Here is a 24,043-nt window from a genome sequence, read left to right as displayed (position 1 = left end):
ATGAGGGATGGGCAGCCCCCACCCCAGCTCCTGCCAAGACCTCAGGCAGGGCCCCACCGGACCACAGGAGGACCCACAGGCCAGGCCTCTGCAATCCTGGGCCCCTGGCCTTGCCCCAGAGCCCTGCCCCGGACCGAGGTGCCCCAGCCTGGCACCCCAGTGGGCACCAGTGCCCACCTCGTCGGCCCAGCACCCTGTCCGAACTCGAACCGCAGGCCTGCTCTCACTCAGGCAGACGACCCTCCCGTCGGCCCGGGGCTGTGTGATCCCTCCCCGGGGAGCGGCTGCCCCCGGCCCAGCCCCCACTCCCCAGCCAAGACCCGTGTGCGCGGGTCCCCCCACCCAGAGGGACTCTGCCGAGGGACACAAGTGCAGGCCGGCCCTCTTGCCCCCGAGCTGGCTCTGTGCCGTGTGGTTCAGCCCTAGGTGTGCCCACCGCACCCTATCCTCTCCCTGTGCGGCCCGCGCCCCACGAGAGTGGCGCCCCATCCATCTCTGTCCGCCCTCGACACCGAGCCCAGCCCAGCACACGAGTGAGAGGTAACTATAGCGGTTTGTGGAATCGCTTTATTTGGAAACGCAGCAAGATTCCCTGGGAGCACCTGCCCAGCACCCAGCACCCAGCACCCAGCACCCAGCACCCGGGTGGCTGAGCAGGTTGCCAGCGCCTGGCCGGCCTCGCCTGGACACGGTGGGCACTGTCCCCACTGGAGGCGAAGCATTCACTGAAAACCAGGAAGAGCACTGGAGGACCCCAGGTTCGAGGGGCGTCTGCCTCCACCCGGGTCCCCGGCCCCTCATGGCTGCAGAGCACTGGGGTGTAGGACGCGGGGTGATGCTCGGGAAGCCAGCTTACCTGGAAGGCCTTGTGCGCACAGGTGACTGGGGGGACAAGAGGAGCCGTGAGGTCAGGCCCACAGCCTCACCCGAGACGGGCCCTCCCCTGTCGGCCTGACTTCGGGCAGGGAGCAGGTGACTCCTTGAAGAACTCACCCCCCCTAGTCCTGCCTGACTCACTGAGGCCGGGAGGCTCCCCGAGACCAGCGGAAGTGAGCCGGTTCTTGGGCACGGGGGCGGCCCCAGGGGACACTCACGGTCCCGCTGCAGCGCGGCCTGCTGCTGGGACAGGAAGCCCAGGCCCCTGCTCCACCTGGTGAAGAGGCACACGGCCTCCTGGCTGGCCAGCTCCGTCCGACCTGCGGGGCAGGAGGGGACCCTCACACCTGTGCCCCCGCCCCAGCTGCCCCTCTTGCAGCAAGGGGAGTGCAGGGATGGGGCCCCAGGCAGAGAGGGCCATGGCGAGGCACCGGGTCCCTGGGGTCACAGGGGCCAGCCCAGGCGGCGGGCCCCTCTCTCTAGCCCCGACCCTGGGACGATGTGCTTCCCGCACAGCGTGGCTGCGGCCGGCAGGGAGTTTGTGGGCGGGCCCGGGGTCTCCTCCACTTACTGTATAGCTCCCGGTGTTGAAGGCCTCGTCCTTGAACTCCAGCTGGGTGAAAATGACAGCATAGTCCCTGAAGTCGGTGCCCAGCACCCAGTAGTCTGACACGCCCAGGGCAGGGAGACACGAGAGGCCCCCAGGCAAGCTCAGAGCCCCAGAGCACCGTGGTCCCCTGGTCCCCGGTGACGGATGGCCAGCTGGCGAGGGCCTGTCCCAGCTCATCCGGGGTCACACTCCCCCGGTCCTGTCCCCACGGGGGCGGAGGGCCACCCCCCTGCATACCACAGAGGGAGTCTGGGGGTGACCGATCCCCTCCCCTTCCCGCAGTGCTGGCCAGGCGAGCGAGCCCATCCCCACGCTGCCCCGCACCCCATGGGACACCGCGGAGGCTGCCGCCTTACAGGGGTTCACAAACACCCATCCAGAGTTCTGTCTCCACAGCAGCACCGTGCCCACTCAGGGTCCAGAGTCGGGACCACAGGACACAAGGGTCCTGTCGCCGGGGCCTGGCCTGCTACCAGCGGGGGGATCGCAGAGGGGATCCTGGCTTCCTCTGAAGGCCCCCGTTACCCAGAAACCTCGCTCTCCAGTGAATCCAGCCTGGCTCGGGAATGAGCCACAAGAGAGCCAAGTGCAGATCAGCTCCCTCCCCAGGGTGGTGGGGGCACAAAGGGCGCAAAATGAGCCTCAGACAGACGCTGGGCCCTCTGCAATTTTGGGTGAGGAGCCCCTGCATCACAAGGGACCAATCAGTCCCTAAAGTGAACGGACACAACAGACAGGCAGTTGGTCTTGGGGCGGCCGGGGGGCTCAGGGGGTTAAGGGTCCACTCCAGATTTCAGCTCAGGTCACGATCTCATGGTTTGCGGGATCGAGCCCCGTGTCAGGCTCTGTGCTGACAGCGTGGGACCTACTTGGGATTCTCTCTCTCTCCCTCTCTCTCTCTCTCTGACCCTCCCCACTCACAATTTCTCTCCCTCTCAAAATAAGTAAATAAACTTTAAAAAATTAAAATTAAAAAAATAAAACAAACAGAAACAACCCGTCTCAATGTTATAAGAAAAATTACAAACTGGGAAATATATTTGCAACTAACTTTTACCACAGATGAGAGGCTAATATCCCGAACACTCAAGGGTTCTTACAAACCGGTAAAAACACACCTGACAGAAAAATATGCCAAAGATACGAACAGGCAGGGGCGCCTGGGTGACTCAGTTGGTTAAGCGTCCGACTCTTGATCTCGGCTCAGGTCTTGATCTCAGGGTTGTGAGTTTGAGCCCCGTGTTCGGGAGGAAGCACAAAAGGCACGTTGGCATGTCCCAGGATGCCCCTGGCCCTTGTCCTTACAGAAGACGCATAAAAGCTGACACAGGGCCATCTGCTGCCCATCAGATGGCAAAGAACAAAGAGTAAGGGAATGCCCGGGGCAGGCGCCAGTTCAGGGGACCGGCCACGTGTGATGTGGAGACACGGGGACTCCGAGAGATGTATCCTTCGGGTAGACCCCTGGGCCCACTCCCCAAAGTGTGTTTCCAATTGCAAAAGATTGGAGACCCCCGTCTGCCCAGCAGCAGGGCGCCGGCAGAAAGCCTGCTGGACCAGTAGGCAGCTGTAAAACAGAGCAGAAACTTAACAGGAGCCCACGGGGGAGGGGAAGGAAAAAAAAAAAGAGGTTAGAGTGGGAGAGGGCCAAAGCATAAGAGAATCTCAAAAACTGAGAGCAAACTGAGGGCTGATGGGGGGTGGGAGGGAGGGTGAGGGGCATCAAGGAGGGCACCTGCTGGGATGAGCACTGGGAGTTGTATGGAAACCAATTTGACAATAAATTTCATGTATTTAAAAAAAAAAAACAAAACAGAGCAGAGTGCCTCCGAAAATGTGACATGGAATCGCCGTGTGACCCCGCGGTCCCGCCGCTGCGCGCGCCCAGAACCGAGAGCAGGATCTGAAGGGAGACTTACACGCCCACGTTCACGGCAGCGTGGTTTGCAAAACCAAGAGTCGGAAGCGGCCACGTGCTCCGGCCACACCAGGGAACGTCAGCCTCAAAAAGGAGGGGAATCGCGGCACCTGCTGCCACGTGGGCGAACCTGGAGGGCACCGCGCTGAGTCACGTCAGCCCGTCACAGGGGGACACGTCCTGTAGGAGCGGACGCTCACCGGAGGCCCTGGAGGAGTCGGAGCCACGGACACCGAGAGCGGGAGGGTGGGGCTGGGGGAGGGGAGGGTCCGTGTGTAACGGGACAGAGTCCAGTCTGGGAAGACGAACACGTTCTGGGGACGGACGGGGGGGACGGCTGCTCGACAGTGTGAATGTGCCCAACGCCCCCGAACTGCGTCCTTGAAAGTGGTTACGACGGCCGTTTCTGTGCTGCATTTATCTTACCACAATTTTTAAAAATTCAGTAAAGACAGAAGAGAATAAAAGGTGAAATGTTCTAAAAGAGAGCAGAGGTGGGGCGCCTGGGTGGCTCGGTCGGTGAAGCGTCCGACTTCGGCCCAGGTCATGATCTCGCGGTTCGTGGGCTCGAGCCCCGCGTCGGGCTCTGTGCTGACAGCTCGGAGCCTGGAGCCTGTTTCGGATTCTGTGTCTCGCTCTCTCTGCCCCTCCCCCATTCATGCTCTGTCTCTCCCTGTCTCTGTCTGTCTCAAAAGTAAATAAACTTAAAAAAAATAAAAATTAAAAATTAAATAAAATAAAATAAAAGAGAGCAGAGGCTGTGTGGACGGATACGGAGAGGTTCCCGGCGTGCATGGCTCGGTGACACACGTGTGCTGGCGTGTGGCCGCCCGTGTCTGAGGAGCCGCCACGAATCACAAGCATGGGTCACCTGCAGGGAGGGGACGGGCTGGCTGGGCAGGTGGGAAGGACCCGCTCTGAGTACCTTTGGGGACTCTGATTTCTGAGCCATGCAAATGCACTTCCTATCCGAAGGCCAACAGATGACTTCAATTCAATTCAATGTAAGAGGACCCACTTGCAGTCCTGGTGGGGAGGGGGGCTCGGCACCATCCGTCTTTCCAAACCAGCGTCTGGCCGCGGTCCCCAGAGGTGCAGGTGACACAGCACCAGGGGGCGCTGCTAACCAGTCACACCAGAGAGCGGACACCGGAATGGCGACCCAGCCCCGCGGCCACCCCCGTGGCCCTTACGTCCACCCCCGTGGCCCTTACGTCACCGGTGGCTTTTCACAGACCCTGAGGCTCTCCAGACGCCTAGTTTCTGGATTTGGATGTCTGATTCCGCCAGCATCACCGGGACACAGCCAGCCACGCGGCTTCGTGGCCCACACCGTGGCACATGTGACCGTGTGTGCTCACCCAACATAGCGGGGCCGCCATCGGACCCCAGACCTCCTCTGTCCTTGCTCGTCCCACGGCCAGGCCCGTCCCAGCGGGACCCGGGGCCCCACGGCTCCCGAAGGCAGACGCGGGTGTGGGAGGAAGGTTACCAGCGGCTCCGAGACACCACGCGCGAGCCCAGTTTAGGCGGCAGCTGAGGGGGGGGGTCTTGTCCCGAGAGGCCCCTCGCATCCACCATGATCCCACCCAGAGGCCCGCCAGACCTGCTCTCCGGGGACACAGGCGCACAGCGCACAGCTCACTCGCCTGTGCCTGGAGGACAGCATTTTCAGACTGTTTTCGGCAGTAAGGGTCACCACGACACCCTCGATGTCCTTCGTGGCCTTCTCCACCGCAAAGCCCTTCTCACCGGAGGCCACGGCGAGAACGTACCAGGACCCCAGAAGCTGGTAGGAGAGGAGCAGGTGAGGGGGGCCGGGTCCCCCAGCCATTGAGGCGTCCTCTTTGTCTGGGAGTCCAGGGCCCCTGACTCAGGCGGACCCGTCCCCCCGTAGCCGGCGCCGGTCTGGGCCGGCACCAGGAGGGTAACCCAGAGACTGTGGCCCCACAGGAGGGGCCTGGGCCCCTAGGACCGACGGGGCTCTAAGCCAGCACTGGCACCAACGGATGGGCCGTTACCTGCCTCGGGTCCAGCCTTCCCAGCCACACAGCCTGGGCACAAGGCGCTGAGACCGACGTCAGAAGAGCAGTGAGCAGGACGCTCCCCATCTTCTGGAAGTCTGTGCACCAGCACACCTGCCGTGGGGCCCGGGGCCGCGCAGTCCCTCCGGCCCGTGTAAACCCATTCAAACGTCTCTGCGTGGGTCACTGTGGGCGGCCACTGACCACCAAGACACCACGCTGGCCTGACTCCTTGCAAGGTGGTGACATTTCCCGAGGAGGTGGCATTATTATTCAGTGGTGGCCCCTGTGCCCCACCCCGATGCGCTGGAGAATGGGGGGTGGGCCCCAGGGAGCGTCAACACTGCCGTGCCGATCCCTGCTTCTGTCTGCTTCTGTTGGGCGGTTCCAGAATGGGCATCCTAACCCCCGTCAAACCACTGACACCACTGGGGATTCAACACTCTCCCTTGCTCAGTCTGGGAAGGCCAGAGACCCTGGTCTTTGACCGTGGCTGGCAGCAGGCCAAAGTCAAGACCAAGGGAAGGCACAAACAGTTCTTCTAGAAGCTGCACTTCAGATCTTTTGTCTCAATCATTAAAAATAGGAAAAAAAAAAAAAGCTCCCACTCCCCCCTGGCCCACCCATTACTCTGCTCTCCTGGCCTTGGCCTCCTGCCCCCACACACAGTCAGCAGCCAGCCCGGAATGTCCCGTTCTTTCTGCCCCTCCGCTCCACCTGTCTGGACTCGCCCACTCTCCGGCCAGGCTTGGCCTGCTGCCCCCCACCTCTGTACTCCATGACCCGGGCCAGGAGCTGCACGTCCCCCAAGTTTCCGTGAGAGTTCTCTGTGGGCCTGGGTTTCTCACCTCCGGGTCATCTGAGCCCCTACCTGGGAGCAGAGGGCAGAGGGCTTGGCAGGATCTGTCTGAGCCCCTGAAATCCAAGGGGAGGCAGCCGGCAGGATCCTTCCCCGGGGGTGGGGGTGGAATGGGCAGACTACATTTCCAATGGCTTTGCCAGTCGGCTTCCAAGGGTTCTAACAACACAAAAACAAGCGAGATGCAGAAGGTGAAGGAAAGATAAAGCCACGTGTCTTGCCAGGTCTAAGGACTGACCCCTGATGAGCCACCACCCGGCCCTTGGTGAGCCCCGTGGGGAAGTTGGACACAGGTAAACCAGCCAGCCCCGGCACAAACATGCATCTAAGCTCCCACTGCCCCGGAGCCCGGGGAGTGTCGGGCCTCGAACGTGGATTAGGATGGCCCCTGACTGCCAGCTTCCCCGACGCCTCGCAGCTGGAGATGACTCACAAGGACAAAAATATCACCCTACTCTTCAGAGTAATCCTATTTGCTGTTTTTTCACATAGAGATTCCTGACAAAACATTCGGGGAGACTAAGGTGAACGGAGAGAAACACAGCAGAAGAAAGAGGTAACAGAAGCCCCACGACGCTTCCTGCATTGGGACCCCAGGCGGCCTCCCTTAGTGCCCCGGGGCTGGCATCACAAAACCACACACCGGGCGGCTTACGCGCAACAGACACTGATTTCTCCCAGTTCTGGATGCCGGGTGTTCCAGTCAGCTGTGCCTGCAGGATGGACAAGGGCGTCTCGGTGTCCTACGGCGGGGGGACGTGGGGGGCTCCGGCTGCACCGATTCCCCTCGTGGGCACTCCACCCCCATGACCTTGTCACCTTCCAAAACCCCACCTCCCAGCGCCATCATGTTGGGGGTCAGGATGCCAACAGGAATGCTGGGGGCCGACACACACATTGGAACCACACAGATTGTGAGAACAGCCACGAACACCTGGTTTAACAAGATAAGAGCCACATTTGAAATTACACCGTGTTCTTTAAATTCTCATAATGTAGCTGGAAACCATAAAACATGGTAGAGATGAAAAGACATCTGGGCAACCCGAAATGATCTTACGGAATGCAGATTTAGGGAAAAAATATTATACAGTAGGCTCTCCTGAGCCAGATTGAACACGTTGTGCTGCAAAGGAGATGCCTCAAATCCCAGGAAAAAATCGGTTTTTGTAAATAAATGCTGTCAGGGCAACTGAATATCCATCTGGAAGAAGATTAAAATGAAGCATATTCGCCTCATGTGCGAGAGTAAACACCAAATGGATCAGAGATCTGACACTAAATGTGGAAATAGAACCACACGAGTAATGAATGAAATCATTGGTGAATTTCCCTATCACATGGTTGTAGGAAACGGCTTTCTAATTGCATCAGTTCACTCCTAAAAGCAGAACCACCAGGAGGCATATGAATTCACAAAAAAGGGATTTAGGGCAGGAGTTTGACCCCATGTCGCTGTGGGAGCTCATTCCATAAGCCCTGTATGGCTGTCGCCTTCTGGGAATTCTGGGAAACGCCCTGCAGCTGAGGCAAATCAAGCCATTACAAACCCATAGGCCACACTAACTTGCATCAAAATCCAGATGTAATTTAAAAAAAAAAAAAGTATTGATAAATAACCCGTCTGTATTTTTTAAACTTTTTTTTTTTTTTTTAAACGTTTTTTATTTATTTTTGGGACAGAGAGAGACAGAGCATGAACGGGGGAGGGGCAGAGAGAGAGGGAGACACAGAATCGGAAACAGGCTCCAGGCTCCGAGCCATCAGCCCAGAGCCTGACGCGGGGCTCGAACTCACGGACCGCGAGATCGTGACCTGGCTGAAGTCGGACGCTTAACCGACTGCGCCACCCAGGCGCCCCTTTTAAACTTTTTTATAGCCAAAACAAGCCACAAACAAAGTCAAAAGATGAATGACAGATCTGGAGAAAGTATTTCCAACATATATCACATGCAAGGGCTCATAGCCATGCTCTATAAGGAACTTTTAAAAATTAAAGAAAAAGGGCACCTGAGTGGCTCAGTCAGTTAAGTGTCCGACTTCAGCTCAGGTCAGGATCTCACAGTTCCTGAGTTCAAGCCCCACATTGGGCTCTGCACTGGCAGCGTGGAGCCTGCTTGGGACTCTCTCTCTCCCTCCCTCTCTCTCTGCCACTCCCCCACTCGCTCTTTCTCTCTCTCGAAAATAAATAGTTAAAAATTAAAGAAAAAAGGGCCAAAAACTCATCAGAAAAATGGAAAATGACATAACCAGATAATTCATGCAAAAAAAATTAAAGTGATGCCTAAACATACAAAAAGATGTTTGCTATGAATTGTGTCCCCCCCCAATTTCTCTGCTTAAGTCCTGACCCCAACGCCTCAGAATGCAGCACTATTTAGAGATGGAGCCTTTGAAGAGGGATTAAATCAAAACGAGGTCATACAGGTTAAATGTAACTGGGGTCCTTATGAGAAGAGATTAAGACACCACACAGGGGAGAGCGTGTGGGGACACGGGGAGGAGATGGCCGTGAGAGAGGCCGAAGGAGGACACAGCCCAGCCACACCTGCATCTCAGACTCCAGCCTCCAGAGCTGGGACAGAATCCACCTCTGATGTTTAGGGCTGTGGTCCTTCGGAAGGGCAGCCCCGGTGAATGGAGACGGTCTCCATTTTCATTCACCGTCGGAGACGCGCAAATTAAAACAACACCGATAAGTGTTTATCACCTATCACCTGGTGAAAAATCGAAGAGCTTGGCCCCACCACACGCTCCCTGGCCAGGCCGTGGGGCCCCGAGCATGCCACGTTCTGCTGCTCAGACCACAAAAGGGTACAATTCCTATACGGGGAAACGTGGCGACATCTAACAAAACCCGTTTATCTTCTGTTCTAGAACCGCGCTCAGGAACTTACCCTAAAGAATCGCCTGCCACGACACAAAAAATGGATGTGCGCGGTGCTCACTCACCGAAGCATGGTTTCTAACGGAAAGCCGTTGGAAGCCACCTAAATGGCCACGCACGGGAGCTTGGTTGGCGCAAGGACGGTGTGCCCGCAGCGGAGCCCTACGCGGCGACGCACGCAGTGGGAAGGCTCCGTGAACTGGTGTCGGGTGACGTGACACGCGGGTGTACCGTCAAGTGAAAGAACAAAGTGCCAAAGGGCACGCGAAGCGGGCGGGTGAGACTCAGAACGTGTGTGTCTGCCTCCTTCTGCCAGAAGAAACCCAGAACAGAGAAATCGGAGTCTAAGGACTGCGGTCCCCCCCAGGGGCAGGTAGGGTAGGTAGGGCCGGGGAGGAAGTTACACCCCCTCCCTCTGCATGCCTCCTTGGTGTCGCTTTGACTTTGGGATCTGGGTAACCCATTACATCAAAAGCAAACGAGTGGAATTCAACTGCACAGGGGCGCCTGGGAGGCTCTGGCAGTTGAGCGTCCGACTTCGGCTCAGGTCATGATCTCGCGGTTCGTGGGTTCGAGCCCCGCGTGGGGCTCCGCGCTGACGGCTCAGATTCCGGAGCCGGCTGCAGATTCCGTGTCTCCCTCTCTCTCTCTCTGCCCCTCCCCATCTCGCACGCCATCTGTCTCTCTCTGTCAAAAATAAACAAACATTTAAAATTTTTAAAAAGGAGGGGCGCCTGGGTGGCGCAGTCGGTTAAGCGTCCGACTTCAGCCAGGTCACGATCTCGCGGTCCGTGAGTTCGAGCCCCGCGTCAGGCTCTGGGCTGATGGCTCAGAGCCTGGAGCCTGTTTCCGATTCTGTGTCTCCCTCTCTCTCTGCCCCTCCCCCGTTCATGCTCTGTCTCTCTCTGTCCAAAAAAAAAAAAAAAAAAAAAAAAAAAAAGTTGAAAAAAAATAAAATTTTTAAAAAGGAATCAAACTGTATAATAGACGAATGACGTAACACCCGAACGGGGTCAGCGGAATCAGGCCTGATTTTTTCTGTATATTCTCAGGCTAAAGAGTAAAGGAACCCCAAACAAACCCTGAGTTCTGGATTTTCTGAGGCTCGTCCTTCGCGGCGGTTTGGGGGAGCAAGCCCAAAACGGCTTTCTGCGCGCTCCGGGATGCGTCAGAGGGCGGCGGTCTTCTCAGGGTTGGAAAGCGGGGGGCATCTCTCTGCCGAGGCCAAGCCCATGCCAGCCCAGTGAGGAGGGAGCGGGGGGCACCTGGCTCTCGGATCTTGCTTTCTCAACACCGCTCTCTGCAAGAAGGAGCCGGCTCCGTGGGGGGATGACTCCAGGGTGGGGTCACGGACAACAGGAGAGGACTCGGAGTGTTTCCAGTAAACGCGTGTTTGAGGAATCAGGGAAGTGGGTCAAAAGGACTCAGCGGCTGTCCGGGAGGAGCCCCCACTGGACAGATCTGGACGGGTTTGCGCCTCTAGAGGAAAGAAGGGAGCGTTCCCGGGTCCGTACTGACAGGCAAGAAACACGTGTCAGAGAAGCGAAGTCTTGCGATCACGGGAGGTCACTGACCCTCTGTCCCCGCTGAGCGCGCTCTCCCGGCATCCCCTGAGCCTCCGTCCTCCCCGTGGACCTCGGGGGGCGTCGCCCGCAATTTCCCTCCGCCTGAGGAACATGCTAGCAGTAATTTATTGTGCCGCAGGTAAACGAGGGACAAATTCCCTCCACGTTGATTTCTGGAAGCGTAGCTTTACTGGGGCCCCCGGGGGCTCAGTCGGCTAAGCATCCGACTCGTGATTTCGGCTCAGATCATCATGTCACCGTTTGTGGGTTTGAGCCCCGCGTCGGGCTCTGCGCTGAGTCAGCTTGGGGTTCTCTCCCTCCCTCTCTTTCCGCCCCTCCCCTGCTCGTGCCCCCCACCCCAAGAATAAATGAATAAATTTTAAAAATACATTTAAAAAGCATAGCTTTATTTCCCAGAACTCCAAGTTGGTTTCAGAGACGTGCCTGCGTCCCGTGCCACGAGAAGCCAGCTGTCACGGCCTCTGTCTGTGAAGCGCCTTTCCTCTGCGGCTCCGTGAACGTCGTCTCCAAGCCGCTGTGTCCACTTGAGCACGATGTCCCTGGGGGTGGTTTCTTTCATCCTGCTTAGGCTTCCCTGCGCCCGGGATGTGTTCGGTCCAGTTTGGGCATATCTTCGCCTCTCTTTCTTCAAATCTTTTTCTGCCCAATTTTCACTCCCTTCTCTTTCTGGGAGTACTTCACACACCCGACCCCGGCCACTGGCGGTCATTCTCTGCTCCTCAGCTTAGACAGTCTGTGCCGGTGTGTCCCAGGCTCACGGCCACTGGCTCGTGCCCCCTGCGGTCCCTTACGCCCGTCCGGGCAAGCTTTCGTCTCGGCTGCTGTGCCACGCGGCGTTGGCGTCCCCACCTGGCTCTCCTGATGGCCTCCGTCGCGCTGCGCCCCGGCCCCGTTGGCTCGCTCGTTCTGGGTTCGTTAGCCAGCTGTTTAATTCTGCCGTCTCGTCGGCGAGTTAGTCCCTTGAGCCTGCCTTCCTTTCGGCCCTTTGCGTCCGTACCAGGCCGCTCTCCACCTGTCTTCTCGCTCGGCCCACGGATCTTCTCCAGCTCACTTTTGTTTTTATTTTTTTTTTTAATGAAAGACAGAGCGTGAACAGGGGAGGGGCAGAGAGAGAGGGAGACACAGACTCCGAAGCAGGCTCCAGGCTCGAGCCGTCCGCACAGAGCCCGACGCGGGGCTCGAACTCACGGACCGCGAGATCGTGACCTGAGCCGGCCAGATGCTCAACCGACCGAGCCGCCCAGGCGCCCCCGGGTCACATTTAGCCGCGCTCCTGTTCGTTGTGTGCAGCTCAGCCGTCCTTTTCTGTTTCCTCGTACGTCCGGCAGCGTGTGCGCTTAGGACGCAGTGCGGAGGCCCTGGACCCAGAGTCAGCCTCTGCATCCCGCTGGCTTTCGTTAGGGACTGAATCGTGTCCCCAGAAATGCAACTGTTGAAGCCTTAATCCTCACTGTGGCTGTGCCTGGAGACGGGGCCTCTGAGGGGGTGACGGGGTGGAGGGAGGTCGTGAGGGTAGGACCGGCGCCCTTCTGAGAGGAGGGAGGCAAGACACAGAGGTCTCTCCGGGGTGTGTGGGGCGGGGGCCTGGCGAGGGCACAGCCAGAAGCCCACGGGCTCCAGGCCGGAGGAGGGCTCTCAGCAGAGAACAACCCATCAGTACCCGGGTCTCGGGCTTCCAACTTCCAGATGTGTGAGAGATAAACTCTTGGTGTCGCGTTGCTCCCCCGAGCCCCACCGCCCCCCCTCCAGGCCCGTGGAGCTAGTGGTGGCTGCCCGAGCCGGTGAGCCCACCGGCACGCGGACCACCTAGCACTGTGAGCTTCGGGCGGACACATGCGTGGAAAGTCCCAGTTGTCCCCTCTAATCTGTCAGGGGCAGCTTCGAACAACATGGGTCTTTCGGGAGCCTGGCTCGGGATTCGGTCCGGCAGGTCCCGGGCAGGCCCCCGCCTCGGGCAGGCCTCCCTCCAGCCAGGCCTTGGTGGAGGGTGCTGGACGCCTGAGCGGGGGCGGTTTCTGCTGGGGGTGGGCCGGTCCCCACCAGCCCCCCAGCACTACTTGGCCTCACCCGTGAGGCAGCTGCTCCCTGGGAGCCTTGGGCATCCTGGGCTGAGACCTTCCCCACTTTCTCTGCCCTGACCAGGAACCCTGTCTGCCCTGTGGTCTCAGCCCCCGCTGGTGGAAAGGAAGTGGGGCGATCAGTCAGTGTAGGACATGGGGTGACAGCGTGCATGAGGGGACCCGGACACTGAAAGGGCTGAGCTGACCACGCAGGGGAGGGTGGGAGGAAGCCAGCGGGTGGACAGAAGAGCAGCCTTGACTGGAGGACTTTGGACTGCATGCCTGTGGGATCTGACTGTGGGGCAAGAGGGAGCCATGGGAGAATGTAGGCAGAAATGCAGTGTGGTCCCTTTCATCTGAGAGACGAAACCAGCAGCTCAGCTCAAGGATGCCCGGCTCGGGGCCGCTCAGGCTCTCTGGGAGCGGGACGGTGGTGGGAGGATGGTTTTGGGGCCCACACACCCGGGCAGCCTGGCTCGTGGGCCCCGAGCAGGGCAGGGCCGGGTGAGACCCTCAGGGCGGGAAGGGGGGAGGTTCCGGGGGCTGTCACCCTGCATCTGAGCTGTGTGGCCCCCGGGCCCCACAGGGAAGGAAACACGGGACAGACGGGGAGCCAGCCTGCCCAGAGGCGGCCCCCCAGCTCCGCCCTGTCTGGGCAAAGGTCCAGCCAGGGACGGGACCTGAGTGGTTTACACGCACCACCGTTCACGGTGAACAAAGAACACCCAACACTTAGCTTTGCTGCTGCTTCAGGGAAGTCATGGGACACACACCCACTGCACCCACCTGTCACCCCCCGGGCCCGCCTCCCCAAGAAAGACACTCAGGGCAGTGGGCTTGGCATGGGGTTTATTCGGAGCGGGTGCGAGCCGCCCCCTGGGGCCAAGGCAGGCCAGGCGGGAGGGGCCTCGGACCATGCTGGCCTGGGGTCAGGGGATCCTCTAGATCAGCTCCTGAGACACAGAAGGGCAGGGCCTCAGGGCAGTGGTTGGGGCCACAGGTGGGAGCCCGTGTCTTAGCTGCATGACTGTGAGCAGCCTCCCTGGGCCTCAGTTTCTCTACCTCCAAAGCAGGGTGATAGTCCCCCACCTCTCGGGGCTCAGGCAGGGGATGGGCCAGCACAGTGGGAACCTGAGACACGAGGTCTGTGTCCCCACCCGGGTGGGACGTACCGGCTCCGCCTCTCCCCTTCCCTCTCCCAGCCCTGTCCTCAGTCCCCCAGCCTCCAGGGTCGCATCTGGCAGCGTGGATCCAGAGTGACCCAGGCCCCCTGTCAGGCCGGGAGACTCAGCCTGGGGGCTCGGCGCAGCGGGGGGCGAGGCTCACCTCCTTCAGGAGCTTGGCACACCTCCCTGCGGGACAGGGGAGCGTGAGGTGCTGTGGGACTGGCCCCCGGATCCCACCCTCGGGGTCCCCAGCCCAACCCCCGCCCGGAAGGCCCGGGGCTCACCGTGCCGGGCCACCAGGTACAGCCCTATGTCTGTTGTCAACTCCCGGAACCTCCAGAAGCCTGGTCCGTACTCGTCCTCAAGGGTCCGAGCTGTGGGGACACCAGGGGGCTGGGCTGGGCCGTTTCCGGGACGCGGGAGCGAGGCCAGCCCCCACCGCGGGGTGCGCTTACTAAAGTATTTGAGCACGTGGAAATCCTGGCCCTGCCAGTGCAGGGACACCCTCAGAATGGCGTCCTGCTCGTAGTCCGTGCCTATCACGTGGGTCTCCCTGTGGCCTGGGGGCCGGGGGGAGGAGAGCCCGCGTGCACCGGACTGGGCAGGGTCTGACTCCATCCCGTCCCCGCCCAGCACCAGACCCTCCAGTAATACCAGGCAGGGGGCCGGGGGGACCCAGCCCTTGAACGATGGCCCAGTTTGTGCTGAGAGAATGGGAGAGTCTGGGGTATGAGGAGGAGCACAGGGAACATCATGAGGAACAGCGCAGGAAACGGCAAGGCCGAGGAGAGCTGGCGTGCAGGGCCAGGGGGTGGTCACTGTGACAACAGGGCAGCGGTTCTTACCAGGAAAAGCAGGATCTCCCCAAAACATCTATTTCTGAGCCCACTATTTTTTCTGTCTCACAACTTCCTGAGCTGGAAGGGAGCAAAGCGCCCATCAGGGAAAGGCCAGCCTGCGTTCTTTCTGCCGGGCCCGTCACAGGGGCGCGGAGAGGGGAACGCGTCTTCAGAAAGGGCTCCAGCCGCGGATCCATACCCAGGAGGGCCTGGGGCAGGCTGAGGGCGGCGGAGGGGCGGAGCCGGGGCCCCGCCAGCCTCTGCCCCCCGGGTCTGTGACCCCCCGCGGCCCCAGGACTGTTTTCTCTCTTTTCAGTTAATGGGGTTTTTTCAAAACTCTACGCTCATCTTCAGGTCTAGGAGCAGATCGACGTGTGGCAGCTGTGGGAGCCTGGGGGTGTGGGGCTGGGGAAGCGGGTCAAGGTCTGGTGTTTTGGACACAGCGGGGACCGGTCCACCAAAGGGACACCGTCCAGCTCCCGCAGCTACAGCCAGTGCAGCCTGGGGCTGGCCTCACGTGCCTGTTCCTGCCGGGAACCCCCCGGGGCCCCTCACCTGTCGTACGCAGCCTTCCCGGTCAGCTCATCTCCACTCAAGGTCAGGAACAAGGCCTCCAGCCTCTTTGGGGTCTTTAGCGCCAGGTTTTGGCTGGAGGCCACGCCAGCTTCTCGCCAAAATCCTACAATCTAGACAGAGAAGCTGGAGCCCCGTCCAAGGGAACAGAGCCCACACCACCTGGGCAGGGGCGGGGTCAGGGTCAGGGAGCAGGCCCACATCACCCGGGCGGGTCTGAAAGGTCAACAAGCCCTTGTGGCAAAGCGACGGTCACCACCCTCCTGACAAGCCCCTCCGGCCCATCAGACGGCGATGCCCTGTCCTTGGGGCCAGGACGCCAGGGGCAGCGGTGGCTGGAGCCCAAAAGACAGGAGGGGGCAGCCAGCAACCGCCCGCCGCAGGAAGGGCACAGCTGGGGAAGGGGACTTCTGCCTTCGGACACCCGCCCGGAGCCCAGAACTTCCATCTGAAACTCAGAAACTGATCGTTTTGCAAGAGAAAAGAATTCGTGTCCCCAACGTCTGTGATCTCTGGGCCTTCTGATGTGCTCCTGACTCCGCAGCCAACACAGACTGGCGAAGAAGCATCTAGACGGGAACCAAAGGCCCCACGCTGGGAAAGCCTCTTCTGGGCACCACGGGGTGTGGCGCCATGGAGGGTGGGGGCGACCCCACCGATCCGGGAGCAGGAGGTGACCACGCTGAGCCCCGGTCCCTGGAGACCCCGCAGGGCCAGCCGGCCTGCCCACAGGAAACGCTCAGGGAGGGCTCTGGCCCTGCCGGTCCCTGGGTCCTTGCTCTCGCACCCCGTCTCCAGGAGAGCCTCGTGCCCTCAGCAACCTGGGTGGGCCCCGGGGCCCCCGGGGTGGCTGCTGTGGCATCGGCTGGGGGCTGGAGGGACGGAGGCGGGGCCAACGGAGCCGGACACGCTGGCCCCTCCCTGCCCGACCTGTCCACGTAAGACAGAAGAGCCCCCTTGTGTAGATTGAGCCGTCTCCACCCGCACTAGGACAGTGCCCAGGATGACACTCAGCAGCCCCGCGTCCATCGCGGCTCACGGAGCCTCTGCTGCCCAGGCACCTGGGTTTATATCGGGACGGTGTTGCGCAAGCTCCCGGGGACACCCACGGCCCCACGGTGGGCCCGCCTGGGGTCCCCGAGAGGAGGAGGGAGGAGGCGGCTCGGGACCCCCCACCCCCATGGGGCGGCTCGGGACCACAGCCCCAAGCCCGAGGGGCATGCTGGGCCCAGGCCCCACGGGCTCAGAACACCTTTCTCTTTCTGGCTCTTTCAGATCAGCCTTGGGACAGTGAGGAAACGTCCTGACGGCCGGGTACATCCGGCCGGCGCAGCACCGAGCCGATGGGGGCCCTGCCCTCCAGGTGGGGAAATGAATGAGGGGTCCCTCTCCCCGCGGAGGTCTCCAGGGAGGAGGCACAGAGCCCCGGTGAGGGGGAGGACTCATGGGAGATTTGGGAGGGGCCGAGGCTCGGGGACCTCTGCAGACACCTTCCTATGGCCTGTGTCCTCTGCCACCGTGACAGGAACCAGGCCAGGCCCCGCGCCCATTCCCCACCGGACTCACTCAGGCCTCGGTGCACAGCCAGGTAAGACCCGGAGCCCAGAAGGCCGGCCCGAGAGCGGCCCTGTCTTGCTGACGCTCACCAGGACACGAGCCAGGACACGAGCCAGCGTGGCGGGACCCAGCCCCACCTCCTCCCCATCTGGACCCCCCCCCACAACTTCAGTTTATCCCAGTTGATGGTTTCGGTTTCCCCATGTGTACTGGCGACAAAGCAGGGGGACAGTGCCACGTGGCCAGGAGGGGTCTGAGGCTGCATCCTGGTTCTTGACCGGTAGGAAGGATCCTTCCCAGCTTCGGGGCCAGAAAAGCCCACCCTGGAATGGCCCCAGGCTTGGTCAGCCGAAGGGGAGGTCCCACCCACCAGGGGGACCGGCCACCTTGGACCCTGGACACTGCCCTCCCACAAAGGCTGTCAGTTTAAGGTCAGGCAGGTGTGGAAAGGTCAAGCTAGGACGGGGCGGCCCAGGGCTGGCCGGCACGCCTGAGGCCGGGAGGGGGGTGGGGGGCATCGACACAGCGGGGGCGGCGGGGCCCCAAGGAGGCTGAGGACCGGCCGATCTGAGCCCCAGGCTGCTCCCGGCCCAGACTAACAGGAGAGGGCCCCCCAGGACGTGCTTGGCCAGGCAGGAGAGGGAGGACAGGAAGCGCGGGGGACATGTCTGTGGATAAGCAGGAGCAGGGCTAGGACGGATGTCCCCCATCTGATGTGGCTGATGGCCTCCAGCTCCAGCCCGTGAGCCATGAAGCAGGACCGCCACTACCTTCCTGCCCCACCCCCCCCCCACCCCTTTGAAGTGTGTTCACTGGATGCAGCTCCTAGCAGGGGGGGACAGCAGCGGCCAGGGCCCCAGGGAGGCCTCTCCTGCCCCCTACGTCTCATGGAGGCTCAGCATGGAGCCCAGGCCCTGGAGCCCGACCCCGGGGCCTGAACCTCAGCCTGGCTCCTTGCCAGGTAAGTCACCGAGCTCTCTGTGCCTCAGTTTCCCGAACAAGGAGCGAAACAAGCTCACCGTGTGTCCAGGGATCCACTGTGGAGCATCTGGGCCGGGCCAGCGGCGAGGGCCCCGAGGGCACCAGCCATGACCATGACCCGTCTCCAGGCCTTACTGAGGTTTGTATGACACGCCCAAGGTCAAGGTCACCCCAGCGGCAGGAGGGCGCTGTGCCTCCAGGGGTCTGTGTGTGCACCGCGGAGCCCCGGCTACAGGCGCCGTGAACGCGCGGGGGCCAGGCCAGTGGCGTTAGACGCTGACCGCCTACGGTGCAGCCCCTCACAGGTGCCAGACGGGCTGGAGTCTCCTGTCCCCTCAAGCCAGGAGGTGCCCAGTGGCCAGTGGCTCCTGCATGCCCGCCTCCCTGCCTCAGTTTCCCCAGGAGTTCTGGGTCAAGACGGGGCTCACTGTGCCCTCCCCAGGGGCCTCTGCAAAGAGGTGAGGACCCACTAGACTGCAGAATACGTTTATTGAGCAGAAGAGGGAGGCCCAGAGATGGCGAGGAGGCAGCCACCCAAGGCAGGGCGGGCCGGGGGGGGGGGGGGGTGGGGGGGTGGGTCCAGACAGCTCAGGACGACAAGGCCGGCTGCCCCAGCTCACCCTGCAGGGACAGGAAAGGCACCGTCACCGCGTGCACCCAGCCACTCAGCAAACACTCGGGCCCCTCTCGCGGCCCCGTCACACGTCGCCTGCCCGGCCATGGCAAGCCAATTCCACCACTGCTGCCCCGGAGGCCCCAGGCCGAGTCCAGCACCTTGCCGTGGCCTGGGCACCTGCCACACTCCCGGAGCCTCACTTGCTCGCTGTCAGGAGATAAGGGGCTGGCGTGGCAAGAAAGCCCCAGAATGGCCACTAAGCCGCCACGACACCCCATATTCAGCACCGGAGTGGCCCAATTGGGGCACTTTACCTTGAAAGTCAGGGTATGGCACGCAGCAGGAAGATGGGGCTCACACGCTCCAAAGGCAGAGCCTTCCAGAAGGTGAGTGATTTGGCACAATTCCCTCCCTCCTCTCCTCCCGCCTAAAACAGCTGCACCCGTGGTAGGGGCAAAGCCGGGAGGCTGGGCAGGCGTATTGCAGAGCCACGGGGAGTTAAAACAGCCTGAAAGCCCCACTGGGTGTGTAGCCAGGACGGCCAGGGAGAGCGGGACGACGGGCACGCACGCTGAGGAAGACGCATCCCCCACCACCCTCTCCTGCCAGGGCGGCCGCAGGGTGGCCTCCCACGCTGCAGGACTGTCACGTCTCACCTGTCATCTATTGTCTAACGTAGGTTCCCAAGTTTTGCACTACGAACTTGGTAAGGGGCGGCACGGGTTCCTGGTGACCCCTTTGGGGGAGGGTGTCCCCAAGAGTCCACCCGCGTCCATGTCCCAAGGGCTCCTGGGACCCAGCCCCGTGACGGCAGTGAACAAGAAGACGGCGGGCAGCACCCACCTCATGAGACCCTCCCGGAGAGACTGAGATCCCAGGCCCAGCACCCCAGGGAGGGAGCCACACACTGTGGGGACACACAGCACACCGGACTGCGTCCCCCCCGATTCACGTCCACCCAGGACCTCAGAACGGGACCTTACTTGGAGTCTGGGTCTTTGCAGATGTGGTCGGTTAAGGACCGAGACGAGACCGCCCTGGGTTAAGGGCGGGCCCGCATCCCGTGACGGGTGTCCTCGTTAAGAAGAGGGAAATTTGAACACAGACACAGAGAGGGAGGGCGGCCATGTGACAGCCGAGGCAGAGGTGGCAGGGACGGGTCTACAAGCCAAGGGACGCCAAGGACCTCCGGCACCACCAGACGCCAGGAGAGGCCAGGTTCTCCCCTGGAGCCTCCAGAAGGGGCCAGCCCTGCCCCCTCCTTGACTTTGGACCTGCGGCCTCAGAACTGTGCAGGGGATACATTTCTGTCCTTTGAAGCCACCGGTATGTGGTGATTTGTTATGGCAGCCGTAGGAAGTCAGAGGAAGCTTCCTGGAGGAGGTAACGTGTGAGCTGAGGCCTGAATCACAAGAGTGGACGGCCAGGCCGAACAGGGGGCGGGGGGAGTGGGGGGTGGGGTCCGCACGTGCAGAGCAGGAGGCAGGGTGACAGGCAGGCAGAGGGGTGGCCAGGAGCTGCCCGGACAGGTGCCGGAGAACAGGACAGAGGACGTACCCCATCTGCCTCCTACCTGGGAAGGGCCACGGTGGGTCTCCCGAGGAGTCAGGGAGCCTCTTTGTCCCCAGAGGAGCATGTGTCTGTGGGAAGGAAGACAGCGGTGAGGCTGGGCCGGCCGGGACTGCCCACGGCCTCCTGCGGCCCCTAACCCCTGGGGGCCCCGGGCCCCCAAACAGCCCCACCCTCTGAAAGACTCTCCCTTCCCAGCTGCCTGAAACCTCTTCTGCAGTGTGTGTTGTGGGGAAGGAGGGGCTGCGGGCAGGAGGGCGAGGGCCTGCCAACCTAGCGGGGAGGGGGGCTGGGGGCTGGGGACTGCGTAGACCCTGGCCCGTGTACCTGACTTGGGCAGCATGGCCACCATGTCGTCGGGAAGCCCCACCGTGGGGTAGAAGTCCCGGAAGGCCTTCACGGCTTGGGGACTGGCTTCCTGGGTCCGGCCTGGGGCAGAGCAGGGCTGCTGTGAGCTCTGTGGCTCACGGAGGGTGGGGGGCAGGGGAGACAGAGGTCCCTTCCTTGAGAGTTGGGAGCAGGTTCGCCACCCAAGATTGCACAGGTTGTGCACTGCACAAAAGTGCCTGCCTGGCTGAGAGCCCAGTGGGGACTGGAAGCCACCCAGAGGGGTGTCCTTTCCTAATTCACACAAGAGCGTCTGGGAGACTGGGATGGCCTGGCTGTTTCCCAGGGCCACATCCCCTTGGGCCCCTCATCCCTCGGGCTCCCGAAACCAGCCTCCAGCCCTCACCCCAACCTCTGCACCTTGGGGAGCCCCTGGCCCCCCTCTGCCAAGGCCCTCAGAAATTAAAGCGAAACAGGATCTCAGCCCCCACTTAGCTCTCAGGCAGTGGGGCCGGGCAGGGAAGGGGGAGGGGGGTCCCCACCCACAGGGGGCCAGAGAGGTACCCGAGCTTCCGCCCGGGTGCCTGGGCCCCAGAGGCCCCTCGAGCCAACCTCGACCCGTCCGAAGAGCTGTGGGGTCCCACCACCCCACCACCCCCAGTCCTTCTCGGCTTGGACTTGGGGGAGATGGCTGAGGGGAGGCCGGTCCCGAAGGGGCAGGGCCGGCGGGGGGGGAGATGGGAAGGCGGGGCCTGGGTGGGGAGGAGGGGGGGGGGGCCTCACTGTACAGCTGCACCATGGTGCTGAGCGCCCCCTCCAGCTCCTTGTAGATGTAGACCACGGCGAAGGAGCTGTAGTCGGTGTCCACGACCCGCACATCCAGGTAGCCCAGGGCTGCAGAGGAGGTAAGCCGGCCAGCCGTGGCCAAGTGCTCGGGGCCCGGGCGCCGACCCCCACCCCCACCGGCCTCCGCGTCTGGGCCCAAGGGAGGGGCGGAGGGCGGAGGGCGAGGGCGCGGTCAGGAGATGGCGCTGGGGGGTGGTCCGGGTCACCCCACGGAGAAGCCGCGTCAGGGGCCCCTGAAGGCGGGCGGGGCAGGACCCACCTGGGACCCTGAAGTGGCCCTGGGAGCCCACCCTCAGGTACTCGGCGTCCGCCTGGTTGCAGCCGTCAGCCCTGGGGGTGCAGGCCCGGTGTTCACTCCCGGCCGCCGGCCCGGCTCGCCCACACCCCCCCCTCCTCCCCGGCCCACCGCACTCACCGGGGGAACTCCATGTGGACGCTGAGGTTGCCACCTGCCGTGGCCTTGATGACCCTGGAGGACATCAGCAGATGGTCCTTCTTGCCCAGGAAGACCTTGCAGTCGGAGACCATGGACACCACGTACCAGCGGCCTGAGAACTGTAAGGAAGCTCGGTGGCCGGCAGGCCGGACCCCCTCGCCCTGGGCCCCAGGGCCCCAAAGCCACGTGGCCACACGGGCCTGTCGGGAACCACGCGGCCCGGGGTCTCTGAGCACCTGTCTCTTGGTCCGAGCCCCTGTTCTGCCACCTACCTGGGCGGGTTGCGTGGCCTCACTTCCCCCGGCTGTGAAATGGCTCAGTAATTATCCCCACGGGGTCGTTTCAGGATGAAATGGAGAGACGACCCCCAGGTTTGCAGGCCCAAGGCACAGAGCAGGCGCCCGTGGCCAGCAGCGGCAGCCGTCACCCCGTGGTGGAGCGTTGCCGTGGGCTCAGCCCCCACCCCACCTGTGGCACAGTGCAGCGGCCTCTGTTACCTTCTTGGCATCAAAATCGGGCTGCACCAGGACCTCGGCCCAAGCCACGGACACCCAGAGCAGCACCAGGACGCGGCCCAGGAGGACGAGCTTGGCCGCCATGTCTGCCCTCGGTCTCGGTCGGAGCCCCAGGAGGCCAGGCTTTATAGCCCGGCCCACCAGCTGGGCTCAGAAGGCACTTGGCTCTGGAAACCCCAGTCCCCTTTGTCCATTGTCTGGCACGATCACTCAAGGGCGCCCCCCCCCGCCCCCTCCCCCGCCCCAGGGGTCATTTCCTGGAGGGCCCCAGAGAGGTGAGCTCTCCCCTCTTCTGACCCGGTCTGAGGATCTGTGCCCCAGGCCTGCCAGGCAGTCGCCGAGGACGAAGCAGAGACAGCAGCCTGGCCTCCATCCACCTCCAGCCTGGCTGGGGCTCGGGACCCCCTCGGGGATGCTCCAGCCAGAGGGCCCCACTCAAGGTCTGGGCCCCCAAAGTCCTCAGTCCCTCCTCCCCACACTGCAACGGAGTCGCCATCGGCCAGGCCTCGGGGCCTCACCTAGGAGCAGAGCCTGCCCGGGCCAGCTGTGACAGAGGGGACGTCGGAGGCCTGGGTGCCCCTCACTCTAGACCCCACCGCCCCCTACCCAGCCACCAACTGGGCCTCCAGCAGCCCGTCTGGAGGGTGGAGCTGAGCCGCCAGTCTGGGTGGATTATGGTATCACAACCACCTTATCAAGGGTTGCATAAGCCTGTAGGCGTGAGCATCACCAAGGAGGCGCCAGGGGCTGGTGGGGGCTCCCCAGTGACCTCTTGGGTGCACACACGCAGAGCACCCAGAGACACTACTTGTGATCACCCTGTGTCCTCGGGGGCACAGCGCCCCGACACCTCTGATCGGGGGCAGGGGTCCCAGGGAGGGCCGACACTACTGAGTGCTTCAGAGAAGAAGGGTCCCCCCGCTGGGGTGGGTGGAGGGTGGGAGGGGGGTGCTTCCGAGTGCGGCCAGGCCCCAGAGTCACTGGGTACAACACAGGAAAAGCCTTCCCATGAAAATATTTTCAAAACACACATCTGATAAAGGGCTTAAATCCTGAATGTATAAAGAACTCTTGAGACAGACGCAATGATAAGAAAAACAAACAATCCAAGTTAGAAAAAAAAAAAAACAGGCAAAAGATTTGAAAAACCACTTCACCAAAGAACACATCAGGAGGAAAGTAAGCACGTGAAAACACGCCCATCAGTCAGGGGACAGGAAGGGGGAGCCGCTCCGACGCGAGACGCACTGCGTGGCCCTCAGGTGGCAGGGCCGCCTGCAAATACACCCTCCTGCGGCCGCTGGGCGGGAAAAGCCAGGTGCCACCCTGGAAAACGGTGTGGCAGATTCTCACAAAGGGAGCCGGTCCTGTCCCAGGCAGTCGCGCACCTCGGCACTGACACAAGAGAAATGAACCCGCACGCGGATGTTCGGAGGGCTCTAGTCACAACCACTAAAAAGCGGAGACAAGCAAACGTCTTCAGTGGGTAAGTGGACGAGAGGGGTCCCTCCGTGCTGGGAGCGAATGAGAAGCCCAAACCATCCGCTCAGGTAAAGAGCTTAGACAAATCCCAGATGCGTCTGCTGAGTGAGAGAAGCCTCTCCGGAAAGGCCACGGACCTGCCAGAATAGGCACGTCCCTGGGAACAGAAGCTGCTCTGGTGGCAAGAACAGGGGTGGTGGAGCGGCAGAGGGGCACGCGGACACTTTTGGAGCCCGGACCCTGGTGGCCATGTGCCTGCATCTGTCAAAACCCGCAGATCTGTCCCCAGAAAGTGAGTCCTACCGTACGTAAATCA

The 24,043-nt window shown here is 61.8% G+C and overlaps 3 protein-coding genes across 4 annotated transcripts; all 3 read right to left on the bottom strand.

Annotated features, from left to right (window-relative positions):
• Window positions 1-544: 544 nt before the first annotated feature.
• LCN6 (lipocalin 6) lies at window positions 545-5,988 on the bottom strand. Its single transcript, XM_058693335.1, is given in 7 exon segments — window positions 545-882; window positions 1,095-1,196; window positions 1,448-1,459; window positions 1,462-1,557; window positions 1,843-1,896; window positions 5,043-5,193; window positions 5,426-5,988. Coding segments are annotated over 7 exon segments (843 nt in total). The 5' UTR covers window positions 5,516-5,988.
• Window positions 5,989-13,652: 7,664 nt separating this feature from the next.
• On the bottom strand, window positions 13,653-16,427 carry LCN8 (lipocalin 8). Its single transcript, XM_058693334.1, has 5 exons — window positions 16,386-16,427; window positions 15,381-15,511; window positions 14,838-14,903; window positions 14,271-14,551; window positions 13,653-14,172 (listed from the first exon to the last, which is right to left on the bottom strand). Exons 1-5 carry the CDS (start codon window positions 16,425-16,427, stop codon window positions 14,108-14,110), a joined length of 585 nt encoding a protein of 194 aa, XP_058549317.1. The 3' UTR covers window positions 13,653-14,107.
• Window positions 16,428-18,406: 1,979 nt separating this feature from the next.
• LCN15 (lipocalin 15) lies at window positions 18,407-23,386 on the bottom strand. Of its 2 annotated transcripts, none has more exons than XM_058693490.1 (8): window positions 22,764-23,386; window positions 22,228-22,412; window positions 21,710-21,849; window positions 21,554-21,624; window positions 21,232-21,342; window positions 20,449-20,550; window positions 20,126-20,192; window positions 18,407-18,557 (listed from the first exon to the last, which is right to left on the bottom strand). In XM_058693490.1, exons 2-7 carry the CDS (start codon window positions 22,327-22,329, stop codon window positions 20,158-20,160), a joined length of 561 nt encoding a protein of 186 aa, XP_058549473.1. In that variant the 5' UTR covers window positions 22,330-22,412; window positions 22,764-23,386; the 3' UTR covers window positions 18,407-18,557; window positions 20,126-20,157. The 2 variants fall into 2 exon arrangements, with proteins under 2 accessions (XP_058549473.1, XP_058549474.1); XM_058693491.1 differs by lacking the exon at window positions 18,407-18,557 and adding an exon at window positions 18,566-19,926.
• Between the last annotated feature and the right edge of the window lie 657 nt (window positions 23,387-24,043).

The sequence above is a fragment of the Neofelis nebulosa genome, chromosome 12, assembly GCF_028018385.1.
Source record: "Neofelis nebulosa isolate mNeoNeb1 chromosome 12, mNeoNeb1.pri, whole genome shotgun sequence".
In the NCBI taxonomy this organism is placed as follows: domain Eukaryota; kingdom Metazoa; phylum Chordata; class Mammalia; order Carnivora; family Felidae; genus Neofelis; species Neofelis nebulosa.
This window is presented reverse-complemented; position numbering and strand designations above follow the sequence as displayed.

What these genes read in the sequence shown, in the direction of transcription:
- LCN15 (XM_058693490.1), bottom strand. Translation starts at nt 22,329, where the DNA reads ATGGCGGCCAAGCTCGTCCTCCTGGGCCGCGTCCTGGTGCTGCTCTGG. An exon ending in GTCCACATGGAGTTCCCCCG is followed by an intron (nt 21,625 to 21,709) that starts GTGAGTGCGGTG and finishes CTGCACCCCCAG; the next exon opens with GGCTGACGGCTGCAACCAGG. An exon ending in GGGCCACTTCAGGGTCCCAG is followed by an intron (nt 21,343 to 21,553) that starts GTGGGTCCTGCC and finishes CCTCCTCTGCAG; the next exon opens with CCCTGGGCTACCTGGATGTG.
- LCN8 (XM_058693334.1), bottom strand. Translation starts at nt 16,427, where the DNA reads ATGGACGCGGGGCTGCTGAGTGTCATCCTGGGCACTGTCCTA. An exon ending in GGGAAGGCTGCGTACGACAG is followed by an intron (nt 14,904 to 15,380) that starts GTGAGGGGCCCC and finishes GCTCCCTTCCAG; the next exon opens with CTCAGGAAGTTGTGAGACAG. An exon ending in GTACCTGGTGGCCCGGCACG is followed by an intron (nt 14,173 to 14,270) that starts GTGAGCCCCGGG and finishes CCTGTCCCGCAG; the next exon opens with GGAGGTGTGCCAAGCTCCTG.